General features: G+C 39.9%; 1 protein-coding gene and 1 long non-coding RNA gene across 3 annotated transcripts in view; one reads left to right on the forward strand and one right to left on the reverse strand.

Annotated features, from left to right (window-relative positions):
• Positions 1-1030: 1030 nt before the first annotated feature.
• CEP89 (centrosomal protein 89) overlaps positions 1031-17103 on the reverse strand; it is a 79784-nt gene continuing 63711 nt past the window's right edge. For both annotated transcript variants that reach the window (XM_075009056.1, XM_075009055.1), the window contains 2 exons: positions 14961-15130; positions 1031-2461 (listed from right to left, as the gene is read on the reverse strand). In XM_075009056.1, coding sequence (XP_074865157.1) covers positions 2149-2461; positions 14961-15130 — 483 coding nt within the window. In that variant the 3' untranslated portion in view covers positions 1031-2148. The remainder of the gene's footprint in view (positions 2462-14960; positions 15131-17103) is intronic.
• LOC142020839 (uncharacterized) overlaps positions 8257-17103 on the forward strand; it is a 45637-nt gene continuing 36790 nt past the window's right edge. Inside the window, exons 1-2 of the long non-coding RNA XR_012647520.1 lie at positions 8257-8376; positions 9949-10009. This is a non-coding gene — a long non-coding RNA (uncharacterized LOC142020839). The remainder of the gene's footprint in view (positions 8377-9948; positions 10010-17103) is intronic.

Genomic DNA, 17103 nt, shown 5'->3' on the forward strand with positions numbered 1-17103 from the left:
TATAGTTTTGATCCCCATTCAGGAAAGCAGCAAACCTGGTGTTTAACTGTCACTGACTTACCAGGTTTGCCCACTTGGACTAAACATAGCAGTGAAGACACTTCTGCTCAGGCTTTGAAATCTGGCAAAGCATAGAGGGTCTCCGAGGCTTGAGCTCTGCCCAAACAATATCTATTTAGACACTTAGTATGAGCATGAGTCACTTAATTCAGGTTCTCAGACTTTCTGCCCAGGGGGATTTTGTTGGCAGTGTAGATATACCTTAAGGCTGGGTCTATGCTTACCCCCAACTTCAAAGGGGCCATGTTAATCAGGGTGATGGGAGATTACTAATGAAGTGCTGTGGTGAATATGCAGCACTTTATTAAGCTAATACTCCCCCCTCCCCCAGTAACTTTGAAGCTTCAAACTTCGAAGTGACGGCATGCATGTAGTGGTGGGTATTTCAAAGTGCCCGTGCTACTTTGAAGTCCATTTATTCCTCAAAATTTTGGGGACACATGCCAAAGCTTTGAAGTTTGAAGCTTCAAAGTTGCTGTGGGGGAGAATTAACCTAATGAAGTGCTGCATATTCACTGTAGCACATTGTTAGTAATCTCCCGTCGCCCAGATTACCATGCCCCCTTCCAAGTTGAGGGCAAGTGTAGACTAGCCCTAAGTGTTCCATATGTCTGCCCTATCTAAGCACCTTCCATGTAAAATCACTAGAGACTTTGCTGTTGGACTTCATGGAATCTATGATTCATCTCTATTTTGACATAAAACTTCTGCTTCTTGTACAATTTTTTTAATCTCTCCTTCCTAGATACCAAAGCTTTCTTAAGTGAGGACCTTAATGTGAAGTAGACTACTTGATGAAATTAGTGAATTCTCTCAGATCCACAATGATTGGAATACATTTTCTTTTTTATGTTCATTTTAAGGAACCTTTGTTTCCCCAATTTTCTGTTTTCTGTTTAGTATCTGTGAACAAGAGTGTGTGTATATATTTTTTTTCTCTAGGTTTACACATTTAGGAAGTATTGTTTTCACCTTTTTATTTCCATTCGTAAACAATTATTAGTTCTTTAGTTAGGCTAATAAAATTAAGCAATAAGCTAAAAAAATTTCAGAACGATCAAACATAATTATATAAATTGTGTAATAAAACCCTTTACTTTATACCAACTTTTAGCTTTGATTACTACAATATGCAATTGCTGTGAAATATGACAATACAAATGTATCGTTGTAATGGGAAAGAGTTCTCTTTCCTTTGCTTCTCTCCCCACCCCGGCACAAAGACACTATGAAGAGGACTAGCTAGAGAGGAAAAAATTGTAGAGAAGGTGTTAGATACTGTTGAATTTGCAGACGGCAAAGCATTCTGGGAATGATTCATGCCTCTTTTCACTTTCCATCCCCTTGACAAGACAGCTCCAGTTGGAAACATGCTGTTAATGGCTGTGTATCTCTATAGCTATGTATTGGCAGCCGTGGATTCAAGCAGCACTAACTCCCACTTGGAGATCTGTGAGGTGGCAAGGGATGTGCATCCCATTAATTTGCCCCCTAAAATCCCCTACCCAGGTGGCACTTCCTCCCTTTTTCTGCAGAGAGTAGGCAGAGATTTTGTAAGACAATCTATGCTAATAGTAAGAGTGTGCATCTCAGGCTTATACAGTACTTTGCAGATGTTTTCTATGTATTTGGTTTGATTTAAATCTCCACATTTTGGATATTTAAATAAATATACAGGGTTGTTTATAGATGAAACACCTAGCACTTGAGTTATATCATATAAAAATGTAAGCATTATTTACCAAATAGTAGACTCTCTACTATTTCCTATGCACTTGTTTTGTAGCAGCCCTAAAATTTGAGCTCTGAGTCTAGAAATTATAATTCCAAGCTTGGCAATTACTTATCCTTTTAATTTGGTAAGTATTGCTGGCTTTCAGGTGGTGATAGTGCTGTAGTACATCTCTACTGGATTTGCAATGGCTTTTTATCAAATGACATTAACAATATTCCTAACAGCTAAGAATGTAATTCTACTGAAAAGAGAAAATATGATGTTGTTATCAACTTGAATTAAAGTATATATTAGTACCAAAGAACATAAATACTTTTTGTTAGAATATCTTTTGTGGTTGAGGAGAGTCTAGTTCAGCCATAGAGCTCTTGTTGTTTTGTTTCTTTAGGATCATCCTTTCTTGTGCAAGATGTAGTGGCACCTTTGTCCTCATCACAGAGGTTCCTGTTTACTTTCATGTTTGTGGGTGATAATGGTTTCACATCACAGTAGCTAAAACCATACCCAGAAATTAAGTCATTCTGAGAGATTTCACCTAAATATGATTCATAAACTCTGACAGTGCTCCATGTGTTGTTCTCCAGAGATTTATGCAAGAGTTCTTTCATTCTCCTCTTCTCTTTGGAGGTAGATTCCCATACTATTTCAAGTTCACCTTCCACTTCTCTGAAAGAGCAAAAATAAAATGGATGCTAGTTTTAAAAAATTCAATTCCAGTGTGTTTAGAAGTTCATTTGTGCATTATATGCCTTTAATATTTAACAAATACTATAAGTATATGAATCATGTCTTCAGGTACCTGGAGTATTTTGATTAAATTGGTTTCCATTGTGTTTAAAGCCCACATTAAGTATTTTAAAAAGTTTGGAAGAGAGGATTTGATTAGAAGCAAAGACAGAACTTCTGGGTTCATGCAATATGTAGTTAACAAACACTATTTTCATAGAATTATAGAACACTAGATGCTTTCTGCATTCCCAACAGCTTTTACCCAGGGTAAGAAATTGCTAAATTTAAGAGCTGGAAGGGATTTTAACAGATTGCTAGATGCTTAGAAAGGCAGAATGTCTCATCTTTTACACAAGAATGAGATTCTAAGAATTACACAAAACAAGGTAAGGCTGCTTTTCATCCCAAATTAGGCAATGAAACCCACTTCAGAAGTAGAAATCTAAACATGCTGAAGAGATCAGTGAAACTGAAACAATGCAGTATGAGACATTTTAAAAGAAGTGCTTCTAGAAGTACAGTTTGACTGCCCCATTGGTAGATAAATACACTCATCCCTCACTATACGAGCACAATTAGTTCCTAACTTTTTGCTTGTAGGTGAAAACTCATAAGAGGGAAACTAAATTCCTATTAAGATATGTGCAACAGTCTCTGATTGGTTCCAAGTGCTCTGAGTGGCAGCAGATGGCGCAGCTTTTGAAAGGTAAGTGAACCTCGGGTTGCGGGGGAGTTAAAGGCTGGAGGCAGTTTGGGGACAGGAATGGGAGGATTTAAAAAAGGGTGGTGGGGTAGGGGGGAGAGGTTCAGGCTGCTGCAGGTTGAGTCTGGGGAGGGGTTAAGTCTGCGACAGTTTTTGGCTGAGGGGCCAGCGGGGATAGATTACAGTGGTTTGGGTGCGTGGGGCAGTGGGGGATTTAAGTGTCTTCGGTTCAGGGGCAGGGGCGTTAAGTTGCGGTGGCTCAGGTGTGCGGGGGTCAGTGCGGGGGGTTTAAGTTGCAGCGGTTCAGGCGTGTGGGGCCCAGAGGGGGGTTGCGGCGGTTTGGGCGTGCGGGGGCCAGCTGGGGTGGGGTTTAATTTCAGCAGTTCGGGCATGCAGGGGTTGGCAGGGGGTTTAAGTTGCTGCGGTTTGGGTCTGCAGGAAGGCAGGGGATGGAGGCCAGGCTGTGGTGGGTTGGAGCCCTGGGGAGGGGGTAAGTCTCGTATTAGCGGGGGGAGTTCACTCGTCCAATGAACAAAAGGTCAATAAATGTGTCCCTTGTTTAAGCGAGTACTTATAAATAAAGTATACTTGTTTAACGAGGAATGAGTGTATATAAAAGAATAGGTGAAGAGAGTAGAGGTGTCTCTGAGGTACAGCAGATGTTTCAACAGGACAATTATTGTGTCCTTTCTGTTCTGAGTCCACCTTAGAATGGAAATAAATTTGGGATTTTTTTTTTAAATATATCATTTCCTCAAGACTTAGACATGACAGGTAAATACAGGTGATTGCACATGCTGAATACTAGTTGAAGTACTCTAGCCTGCTAAAATGCAAGTTGCAGTACAGGGGTTATCCAACATGAGTTGCAGCATAAAATGGGGTCCTTCTGGATGTAAACTTAAGAAACAAGGCTTTGTCTTTTTCACACAGCTAAGTAGAAGCAGATTTCCCTTTTGTGCTCTGCGAATGAGGTAAGGGTTTGTGGCTCTGGGCCTCTGTGAAATCTCTCAGCAAGTTTTTGAATGTCCTTGGTCAAATTTCTCTTTTCAGTGATACGTAGAAGGCAGTGTGCTGGCTCTCTCTAGTGGTAGCTGCATTTCAGTGTTTGTATAAACAACACAAAGGGCAGGTCCATACCACAAAAGAAATTCAACCAAAGATATGCAGCTTCAGCTATAAGAATTCTATAGCTGGAGTTGATGCACCTTAAGTCAAATTTACGGTGCGGCCCTATTGCAGGAGGTCAATAGGAGACCACTCTCCCATCGACTTCCCTTACTGCTTGTGGCAGTCGGTAGTACAGAGGTTGATGACAGAGTCCTGTGAGTTCATTTAGTATATCCCTACCAGATACACTAAATTGATCTTCCAGTTAGTGAAGATGTATCCTAAGTGTTCTTACATACATTCCTTTAGTATGACAGGCCTTATAGTGTAGAAATGTGAAACATTAATTGAGTGACCTGACACTAATGAGGGTGGGGAAATAACAGTGTATCTTAAACATGTTTTACTTTCTCCCTAATACCCACTGTAGCCACATGGCAAAATAGTGGCTTAGAATTAAAACTGTGTGCTAAAAGGGGGTTTTATTAACTCTCTTTTTTTTTTTTTGTATAAAGGGGTTACACAGCCAGTCTCTCTCTAGCACACCCAGAAGCTTACATTCCTACTGAATCGGATTTCTGGAGTAAATGCTGTCACTATACCACAGACAGCAATTAAAACAAGCCTTTTCATAGTTCAATTATTTTGTGAGATTTAGTGTTAACTATGGTTTAAGATGAAAAGGAAGGTTTTATGATGTGATTTGAAGGTTAGAAATTACTCGGGTGTCTTGGGGATAGTGAAAACATTCCTGATAAAATTCTTGAAAAGGTCTCATGAAACAGGTTGAGGAGAGAAAAGTCTGGTAAGTAGATTTCCTGTAGCTTCAGGACATGTATGTGAAGCCTCGCCTTCTGCTCTATCTGTATCCTGTGCCCATGAATTATAAATGTGAGCCTTTTATAGATTTTTTTTTTGGTTACAGCTGTCTTTAGTGCAAGTGGACTGGAAAGGGGATGGGTTGGGGGTGAGGGGGTGTCTGTTCATCCACCATTCATTCCACAGTGTGTAAGACTACAGGGACAATTCAGACCAGCTTGTCCAAATGATTCCTCCTTGGCTGGTAAACTGACTGTAGCAACGCCTGTAGAAGACAAGAAGGCCTACATGCATGGTAACACACTTAAATTCAGCCATCTGACCTGGCAACCTGAGGCTCACTTAGGCTATGATGGATGGGTGAGACCTGAGGGAGGATACATATTCTTAATAATCCAAAATCTTTCTTTAGGATGAATTTTAGCCTACGCAGGGGCACTAAAATCAACTTATTTAAAATGAGAACTAAATAGCTGAAGAGAATGAACTGGAGCTGATCAAGGACCTTCTGCTGGGATAGGCCATGAGACAACTGTCTGCTTAAAGGAAGACATGTATTCAGTACCACCTCAAAAACTGTCACCAATTCTGTGCATTTCATGTAAGCACAGGGGTCTGCTAATAAGATATTTTCAGATGAGGAACCCAATGAAAAGCAGAGGCAAAGTCTGTGTAATAGAATTCTGAGATTTTTGCCAATAATTGAAGCTCAGTTTATCTCAGGTCAACACAACCTTCCAGTTCAGTAAATTAGCTACCTCACTCCACTCAGTACTAGATAACCATCCACATCACAAAGACCAACCTCACAACCAGAACTCTGCCTAAGAATTTCATCTAAAAGCCTAAAGCCAAGGTCTTTATTGGACCTTTCCTCTGACGATATAATATTGCAAAGTTTGTATTGCTGTATCCTTTCTGAAGCTAAACAAAAAAAATTAGTCAGGATTTTCAGGCCCATACTTCATATCTACAAAACAGCGATACCAATTCCTTGGAAAGCGTACCAGCTTCTGACAAGTCATACACTACCACTGCAGACAATTTATATGATACAATATTGTGTGACCCATTAGATAAGAACTGTTACTTTGTAATGGGATAGGCTTCGTTCAAGCTGGCTAATTAGGGGAGAGATTCTCCATTTGTTTTTTCCATTTCAGAATTGGGGAGGTGGGGGGAGGCATCATGTGACGCAAAGGGAAGATGGCTGCTTGATTCTTGGTCTCCACAACCCTCATATGTTAACCTTCATCAATTCAGAAGCTACAGCTATTTGGGCATATTTGCAGAATGAACAACAAACGAAAAATCAAGACCCTGATATTTAGCATAATGGATGGTTCAAATAGGAGAGGCAGAGCCCACAGACAATGTATAGATGATGTAGTTGTAGATGTAGAATGTATAGATGATGATGTAGATGGTGCGGAGCTAGTCTGCAGAAACTAAGCCACTTTGCACTGGACAGGGAAAGATGGAAGGAAATAGTGAGAGAGGCAGCAGACACCAACGGGCGCTGAGCCCACGGTTATTGATGATGATGAGGTAGCTAAAGCATAATTTTCTGTTAAAAATTTACTAGTTAGATGAAGAAGGGAACCCCTTCCATTAGGGTGTTACGGATCCTGCTGGGAAAAAGAGAAGCACCAAATGATCCAAAATTGAGTGAGCCTCCAAAGAAACATAAGGCCGAAATCTAGCAGTCTCACAGAGAGAGCTTTACAGCTAGGAAGGACTTTCAAACTAGCAAACTTAATCTTTTCTCTCATGTGGAGGAAGCCAAGGCTTATTTCATCTATTTGGATAACTATGCAAAACTGGCATTGACCTGAAGGAGTTTAAACTAGAGAATGCTTCCATAAGACATGGCCTACCAGTCTTGATGAGAAACAAGATCTTGAAACATATGAAATAGGAATTATTTGTGGTTAGTGAGGATCCCTGAGTGACTAGAAAGAAAACACATGATTAGGTTTCTTCAGAACACACTCTCTGAAGTACTAAAATTGGATCCCACTTTGTCTCCCCTGAAGAATGAAAGGGCTTACCCACTGGCAGGGGTTAGATAGAGTAAGAAAATAATAACCCTATCTCATGTAAAATGCTAGGGTTTAATGACAAAATTAAGAGGAAATTTGCTGTGCTGGGGCATCAGGGGAAGAATTCAAGTACAAGGCTTTTACATTTTCTTTGTAGGTAGACTGGTCCATAAATTTAAGCAAGAAGCATTTAATGGTATTGGACAAGCTGAGAGGTGAGAAGATATTAAATACATTCTCAAATATCCTACAAACTTCATAACAAAGCAGACAGGCTCTGTAGGACACTTCCATCAGATGCTTGACAAGCACTACAGGAATCAAGATTGTCTCTGTAAAGGTAGTAACATGATCCTCCAAAAGGAAAAGTAAGTAAAGACTTATAAGCCCTGGAAAAACCAGGCAACTAACAAACATATATTTTACATATCTGCTATATTTAATAGTGTTACAGGATGTAATCAGTACTGTTAGACATGATATTTAGTATAATATTTCACTATATTTATAAGCCAATATATGTATAACCTATATATTCACAACTATATTGCTCTTTGTTCCTTATTATTACTTAAATTATACCTATATTTATAAATCTATTTAACATGAAGACCTGATAACATCAGTATGGCCGTATCAGGTGAGACTAATGGGAACCTAGTCCAGTAACCTGTCTTCTGACAGTGGTTGGTGCCAGATGCTTCACAGAGAATCAGAGGGAATGAACCATAAAAAGGCAAATTATCAGGTAATTTATCCCTTGTCAACCAGTCCCAGTTTCTGGCAGTCAGAAGGTTAGGTTTTTATGTTTAATATATATGTTGCGCTCAGGGCGTCTTTGCTGGAGAAATGTACCAGCACAGGATTCTGGCAGTTTTTTTTCCAGCACTGCCATTGTGGGAGCTGCATGTGTTTCTTTAAGGAGCCATTTGCAGCTCCTGCCACTGGCACTTCTGGCTCCCTGTCCTGCCTGTTGCGCTGAAAGAGAAGGACTTAATTTAATTGGCTTAATGGCTGTTAAACCAATTTGAGTCCTGTTGTTTCAGTATGACAGCATGCTGGGAGCTGCCCCTTCCGCACTGTACATGGAGAGAGCCGGAGGGCTTGAGGGAGCCATGCGGCAGCACTGAAGAGAGAACAGAGGCTGGTGAAAGAGCAGCAGCATGCGCAGCTCCTAGGTAAGGTAACTGTGAATCCTGAGTTGGGGGGGGCAGTTTGGAGGGGCAATTGGGGCTGCAGGCGGGGGGGCAGGTTTGGGACTGCAGGGGGCAGGGGTTAAGCCTGGGGGCAGTTTGGGGCTGCAGGAAGTTCTGGCACCTCTTATTCTAGCAAGAAAAAAAAACTGGTTACACTGATATTTTGATAACTATTAATTTGTATGTTGTTTGAAATTACCTGTATCACTTTATATGGGCAGATATGTTTATTTTTATGGCTCTGCTGCTATTGAAGGTTATACATTTATAATATGTATATGGTAATAATTGTTTGCATCCCTTTTCATTTGTAACTTCAGGTTTACCTTTTTTCATTAGTCTCATACAGTGATTTTCAACCGGTGTGCCACAGCACAATGGTGTCCTGTGGGAACTGTGCAAGTGTGTCATAAAGTGATGTCAATTGCCCCTCAGGGTGGTTCTTTGCAGAGCCCCCAAAGGGAAAATGCTGACCCCCCCCCAGGACCCCATTCACATTGGAAGGCAGTTTAAATGCTGCTTCTTGCCCCAACTCCCTGCTGTGTCAAAGAATGGGGAGGGAGGATGAGAACCTGTTGGAGCTGGCTGTTTAAATCCCATGTCCTGCCTCCAAAGGAGGTGGTGGGGAGGGGAGCCTGCATGCAGTGGTTATTTGTTTACTCAACATCCCTAGCTTGGTGTTGAACAGATTTTGAAAATGTCTGTGCTCATTGTCTGAGACGGTGTATTTTGTGGTGGATTTGAAACATTAATGCATTTGATCCTTGTTTAATTTGTTGTGTGCACTACTATGTTGCAAATCTCTCTAGTGAGAGGGTGCCCATAGTAAAAGAAAGTTTATGAGCCATCAATTCAGATGACAAAATTGGGTGCACCGTGGAATTGTTGCACTGAAGTGTGCCGTGTTACGGAAAAGGTTGGAAACCACTGGTCTTTTGGCATAAATATTTATAAATGTTGATACGCAATCATTTATATGTTATTAAGTCAGGGCCACCCTAGGCAGGGCATGAGGCCTGGGGAACCCTGCCCCAGCCAATGTCCAAGGCATGGGGCCCATAACCCCTCTGCTGCAGGCCACCTCTGCCCTACCTCTATTCTATCCTCTCCCCACTCCACTCCTTCCCACTCCTTGATGAAGCCTCCACCACTGAGCAACACCCTGGGGTCAGGATGTTCTGCGTCCCACTGCAATGGAGAAGCCAAGCCCAGTGGACTGGAAGAGAGCAGGGGGGCAAAGCAGGCTCTTGGCCACTCTGGCTTCTGCCACTGTAGTGAGTGGGAGAGGGGCAACCCTTGCTGCTACCCTATGCCAGGCTCCTCCCACCAGGTAATCCCCTGGAGCCCCTTGGGACCTCTCCATAGGATAGTTGAGGTGGCTGCTGTGGGACACTCAAATCACCACCCCGAACCATGCTATGGACGGGACGGCTCTGGTACTAGTTATATATTGATATCTATGAAGCAATGGTCATCTTTGCGTGCTTGCGCATTTCCATTCCAATACAGGTTTGTGCCTGCCTCAAGCACAGTTGCTGGACTTTTTTCTTTCAGAGGTATCCATCTGATTGGTTCTGGCGCACTCTGGTATCATGTTCATAGAGAAGATATAAAGGTACTGTCCTGTGTACCTTCAGTTCCTTGTTGCCCTCAACAGTTTTCTTTGCTTCATTGTATGTAGTGTACATAGCTGAATTAGTTGTAAAGAGATTTCAGTAAGTGCTTGAAGTTTTTTTCTGTCAGCAGAACTCATTCATTACTTAAGGCTAAGGCATGCTGTGGTGAGGCAGTGCCCCTGTGTGACCCTCATTCCAGTTGTCTGAACTGTCTGGAGTAGACTCAGTGGGGGACAGCTGCCAGATCTGGAAGGACTTTAAACCCTCATATAATAAAAGACTGGGAAGTGAGGCTGACATACCACCTTGAGCTGTCAGCAGGGACTGAGCCCAGGATATTCAGTTCCATAGCATAATCCTCTATTGTTTGAGCTAAACAGATAACTGGTGACAGAAGCGGACTGTTCTGTGTTGACCAGACCCTAGAAGGGCATGTTAGTGGCTTACATACCTAGTGATGAGACAGCAGTGGAATGTCACGTATGTGGATACCTGGTTCCTTTACTGGCTTTGGTTCAGTGTTTAAAGCAGGGATTGTATGAATCAGTCAGATGTAGATGGTTAAGGAAAGCATATTTCAGTCATGTTAAAGGTATGGGTTCTACTCACAGACAGGGATATAAGGCCTTACTCAGTTATAAAGATTTATGAAGGGCAGAAATACTAATATTGATCTTTGGAAGAGATGAGTCTAGTCTCATAGATCCTATCGATCCAGTGCACCTTCCTCTAGGCTAGAAGGAATTTTTAAATAGGAGCTCTTTCTCATATGCCAAATGTGGAATTCATGCAAGAGGCATAATACTTGTTGTCATGGCTCCTTCCCCACTCTAGCAAGATAAATGCAGAAGTGGGGGCCAGCAAAAGTACCTCCAAAACCTTCTCTACCAGGTTTTGGTATAAACTTCCCTCCAAAAATCCTAAAAACCTTAGATTTTGGGGATAAAATTTGCTGCCACCACCCAAGTAATAATAAGGAAACCCGGGAGAGACTACTTGGGAAATCTCAGCCCCAAAGTACAAACATTAACCAATACCAAGTTAATAAAAAGAAAAAGAGAGAACTTTTATTATTACAACAATATTCGTGTTGCAAGCCGCATGACTAGATGGAAGAGTCACAAAGTAAAACACATGGGGAGTCTCCACCATGGGCCTAGAACTCAGTTGCAAGGAGAGTAAAAGAACATTTCTAGAAAGCGCAGAGACATCAGATCCCACTTCCCAAACCATAAAACAATAAAGCCTAACGCATCTATCTAAACTTTACCCAACTTACAGAAGATTGGAGGGAGATATTCTCTCTCTCTCTCCCTCATGGCTGGAAAGAAGAAGACGGGCCAGAGAACAGAAGAGGGAGGAGCCAAAATTCAATTCTTACCTACATTCCTATAGGCCAACCCCACCTGGCTAAGGAGGTTAACCCTTTTACTTCCAGGCTGCTGGCTAACCCTCATGATCATGACACTTGTCCACCACCGTTTTGAATGATCTTAGTTCTTTTAATTACATTGACCAAATAGTGAAATGTATGTAGGAGAAAGAATTATATAGGTTGAACATAGCTGTCTGGCACTCACTGATCCAGCAACATCCATGGTCTGGCATGATGTTAGTTAGCCGGATGTCTATTTAAGTTGGATGTGGTCAAGTTTCCTGCAGCCTCATAAAGTTTGTCTACAGCCACCAGTTGTGGCCATCAGAAGTCTGTGTTGTTATTTAGCTTTAATTCACCCCTACCCGTCTTCTAAGAGCCCAGTAATAAATGGAAGTGTTAGTAATGTTCTACATAAAATTGACATCCTCTGGTTCAGAAAATTCTCTGGTTTGGCACCAGTCAGGTCCTGAGGACAGAGAGGTTCAATCTGTATTTTTTTCACAAGTTAATAAAAATCATCGTTCAAACATGTTATACTTGACCCTTTTGAAGTGGAAGGTTGGACATTTAGAAACTGTTTTTGAGGCCCTGTTGCTCCATGAAAGCTCTATATTAAGTATTTTTTAACATATGAAGATTTAAAATGACAGTCATTTTCATAAAGATTCTTGTTTCTGGCACCGTTGTAGATAGAGGCCAAATATGGTCCCCTTGAGGAGTCTGCAAGCTGTGCATTCTGCTCAACAGGAACGTCTATTTTTAAAAATAGCGCTGAGACCTAGCTCGTTTTCTAGCAATCAGCTCCTCAAATCCTGATGAGTATATGGCAGATCATCCACATTTATCAATAACAAGAACAATTTGAACAATCATAAGCAAGTTTAGGAATAAGAAATAGCTGTTATATTATGAAAGCAAAGAATTTCAAGTACTCATAGAAGTTATAGCTAATATCCTGACCCCAACTCTGATGGTGATAAAAAAGAATTTAAGACCCTCAGTAGTATGAGGAAAGAACATTGTATCATCCTGGATTCTTCAATGTACCAAAGTGCATTGCTTTTGGCAGAATTTAATGTCAGTGTTCTTAAAATTTCTGTTTGATTTGCTTCATAGCATGTCTCAAGAATAACTCCTGTAACATTAAAAAAAAAAACCCAAATACTATGCTAGCCAAATAGTCCACATATCTTCCGTTAACTGTTTTCACATCAGCTTTCTTGATTCAAAATCTTGAACACAGGATGATTTTAATTAAATTCATATTCCAAATGTGCAGTCTAATACATGAAGCCTACATGTGGTAAGTTATTTTATTCCTATCTGAAACAGTATTTACAATATTTCTATCTTTACCACCAATTATTTAAAATTCATGACTGAAATTATGTGCTGAAGACAATTTTCTGTTCTGCAAATTTGCTCCTTGAAAAGTGCATATGGAAATAAATCTATAACAGCCCATTACTGTCCCAGCACTAGTGGTGTTGGTTGCCAGGTTACAGATGATTACTGACACCTATCCATCACGTAATTCCTCTTTCCACTTTATTCTTCTGTTAGGAAGGGGCAAGTGATAAAGATAGACTTTTTTTTTTTAATCTATAGGGCATTCAGACATACTATAATATGAGCATTATTCCTTTTAAATGGTTGGCTTAGGATGACTGGTAAATATGTTAACAAGAGAAAATCACAGCTAAAGGAGTCAGAATGTATTTTCAATACAATGTATATGAGGTGGATGAAACAGAACAAGTCAGGTATTCTAGCATAATAAATGATACCATATTAAATTTAAAAATCTTTACAGTTAAAATAAAAATAACATCGCTAGGTTTATAATAGGATTTATCTGGCTTTTCAGCTACAAGCCTTTATTTCAATTTAGGATTTTTTCAAATATAACTGTCACAGCCAAGTGCAAAAGATGAGAAGAACTAAAATAGGAGTATTAGAAAATGCTTTACTACTTAGATATTCAGCTATCAGAACATAACAAATGCGTTACTTTCTATTAGCTGTATGCATCATTTTATGCTCCAATACCAAGACTTAGCAACCATTAGTAAATGCAATCAAGCACTGTTATAAAAGGGACTACTTCAATGTAAATGTAGTTTTTTGTGATGCTCGTATTATGATCTTTTGCACAAACCACATTTTCTCCTACTGTTATACAGGTAAATCAAAGAACAAGCAATCATATTAACAATGTTACAGTGCCAGTTGCAAATGTAGCTTCGTTAAAGTGTGAAATTGAAGTTACTGCTAGGAGATTGTATTATCAAAGAGAAATAGTAGTCAATTCGTACTATAACATAGAAAGTCAGTGCATCAGTGTATACATGGATATGTTTGCAAGTATTAATATTATTTAGCTGTGGCTTTAGATTGGCTAAATGTAACCTTCTTTTTTTCAGACATAAAGCCAATATCTAAGAGGCACCCAAGACGACAGTTTGGCTTTATGCTCCATAGTAAATCCCGTAGTTCACCTCATATAACTAGTTATTCTTTTAAAAAGTTGACCCAGGAATGTATAAAGATGAGGCACTTAAACAGTTAAAAACCTAAGTGACTGCTTTCCAGAAAAACCATGATCTGAATACTACATTTTCTGGCAGTTTTCAGAGATGCAGCAAAATGATGCTTATTATGTAGCTACTGTCTATGCCATCTGATAGCACTGTATGCATAACTAGAAGCAACACTGTGCTGATATTTTAGACATAAATGGTACTCTGCTCTAGTTTCCATAATTTTTATACCCATATTATCTCTCAGTAGCTGAGATGACTTGCAATGTAACTGCTTAATTAGCTCTCTCTCACTGTGATTCTTCTATGTTGATAATGGGAATGTGCTGAAGTCTTCTACCACCGGGGGGGAAAAGATCGCCTTCAGAAACTATTTATATTAGTAGGCTATTCCCATTACTATTCCAACACTGACACTCATAATCCTGTCAAAATCAGTAAAACTATTTTTATTTTCCTTTTGTGCTCTTGATCGTGCCAAATCTACACTAGTATAAAATACAAATATCAAGGTGGTGTCATCATTTGTGAACTGCAAAACAGTCCCCTCCCTGTCTAGTCATCTGAAAGTTTCTCTGACTGCTTTCACTTTTCATTTGTCAGAAAACTATCAGCCAAAAACATTGCTTCATTTTTCACTAGAAAATTATATTAAGTAAATATGCTTATCATATGCTTTAGTGACATATAGACACAAAATAATTAAAGGCTCGATTCAAGTTGATACTTGCAACTTATTTCTTTTTGTTGAGATGCACTGAGCCATTGGGAGGATTTTTAATGAGAGGCTTATGACATGACAGCCACAGTCTTCCATGAAAAACTCCTTCCTTGTACAGTTATTTTTGGAGATAGGATAAAAACAATTAGGAGCATGTCAGTATTTTCAACATAACTCAGGCATCAGTGAGACAAGTCTCCCTGAGCATACCAGATGAAGCTGTGATTAAAAGCAAATGCCTGCAGCTGTGCAGCTGCCCTCTTTCTCCCCACTCAATCCAATTGGCTTGTTTTTTTCTGTGACTGACTTACCTTTTCTGCTGCAGCACTTCATCAAGGGTTTCTTGCTTATCTTGCAGCAGCCGCTGCAGGTGTTTCATTTCACGCTGGTACTGAGCAGCCTTCCCAGCAAATTCCTTCTCTTGCTCAGTCATTTTGAGACTCATGTCTCCGAGCTTCCCAGAAGCTTTTTTTTTGTATACCTATGAGAGTTGAAGATCACAGGGAAAATGTGGTTATGGCAGTCTGAAGGATAATTACTACCAACAAAATCACTGAATAAATATGTGGCTTTCTTACTGCAGTTTGGCCTTTATATTCCTGATGCCTTATTTACATAAATTAGGTAAGTTGCACTGATACATTTTTAAAGAATATTTTTTGACAGTTATTATGCAGGTACTTCCCATTGTATATATCAGAGAGGTATACAGTCTGAGTGTGATACATTATGCCTTTGTATTTATCTTGGACGAAAATGAGAGAAAGCAAGAAAACAAAATGGGTTTACTTTTCTAGTGTAAAGCTGCTCCTCACATCACCTATTGCTTATCCAGTCGTTCAACAGTCAAATCTAATTATCTGTCTAAAACTTAAAGCAATAGAACTAAATACGAGTGGACTGCATGTTTTTAGTCTAACCACTCAGAGAAAAATTTGACTGCTTTTCTTATTAAATTAAGTGTTTAATCAAAGGGTTCTGGTTTCAGAATATGAAAAAATATTGGAATTACTGTACATGCACATTTCCTACTGAAAAGGTACTGTTCAAAATTTGCTCAGAGTAATATTTTTGCCAGAAAAATTCTCCAAATATTTGTTAAAATATCTTGCATATTCCACTAGTAGTTAATTTTTAAATGAACGTACTACTGAGTTTTTTCCTTTCTATGAATAAAATAACCAATTACACAGGTCTGAACCTTAGGAAATTTTTAGAATAGTTCTTGTATAAAAATGTATGTTTTCAGCTCTTAGAATCAATTTCTCTGTTACACTGCATGTCACCATGTGGGTCTCACATGAGTATTTGGCTTGACAACTGAGCATCCTGATGCCTCACGCACTTCCATTAACAGAACTGTACATTTAAAAATGTGTTTTCTGTTAATGATCCCAAATGAAACATTATATCTCACAACATGCTGTAATTCTGACACCTTTCCTACTACAGCCATTTGATCTGAAAACAGAATCTTGTACTGAAAGCAGCTCATGGAGGATGACTAGAAATTTCCTGAACTGAAGTTTTGAAAATATTGATCTTCATCTGTTGCAAATTCAGATATGCTCACCACAACTGTAACCTGAAAATGAGAGATTCTGCTTGCTTGTACATAGGTGCCCAAGGGGAGGGTAATGCTGTAAAGAGTTTCCTCCATCCCCTTGTATGGCAACACAGGGAGCAGCTAACATTTTTGGCAAAGTATTTAAATAGGTGCTTAAGTCTTTCCCTGTCTGTCAAAGGACTTGGAACTTGAACCTGAAAGGTGCAGGTCACTGAAGCACCATTCAGGCTAAGAACTTAAGCAGGTGAGTAGACCTACTGAAGTAAATTAAACTATTTGTGAACTTTGCTGGCTAAGGATGGCCATTCTCCATCACTCTGCAATTCTGTAGATATTAACAGCTGGGCAAAGTGGGTGTAAAACATGACTTTTCTAATTTGACACTAATTTCTGCTTTGCATTGGTGTAAATGACCACAGAATGGAATGCAAGGTATAGAAGACTGTGTCACCAGTCTGACAAACACTTAGACAAGGCAAAGCTCTGGCCCTAGTCATTTGCAGGTAGGACTAACACAAGCTCCACCCATTTAAGCAGACTTAGAGGATATGTCTACACAGTCGATGGCAGCAAGCCTCACAATCCAGGTAGGCAGACATGGGTTTGTAGGATTTGTACTAGTGCTCTAGAAATAGCTGGGCAGACAGTGTTTGAAGTTGCGACCTATGCTCTGAAGTCCACTGCCTCACTAGCTCCTTTCTGGGCCACATCATCAAAGCACTGTCTATATAGTTATTTTTAGAGTGCTAGTGTGAGCCCCACAAGCCCAAGTCTTTCAAACCCAGGCTCAGAGGTGTGCTTCCACAGGCTCTGTATATACCCAGTGTGTGTATCCTGTAGGCATCCTCCCAGTGTCTGACCGCCATATGCTGAATTCATATAGCAGC

This window comes from Carettochelys insculpta, chromosome 14, assembly GCF_033958435.1.
Source record: "Carettochelys insculpta isolate YL-2023 chromosome 14, ASM3395843v1, whole genome shotgun sequence".
Classification (NCBI taxonomy): Eukaryota; Metazoa; Chordata; order Testudines; family Carettochelyidae; genus Carettochelys; species Carettochelys insculpta.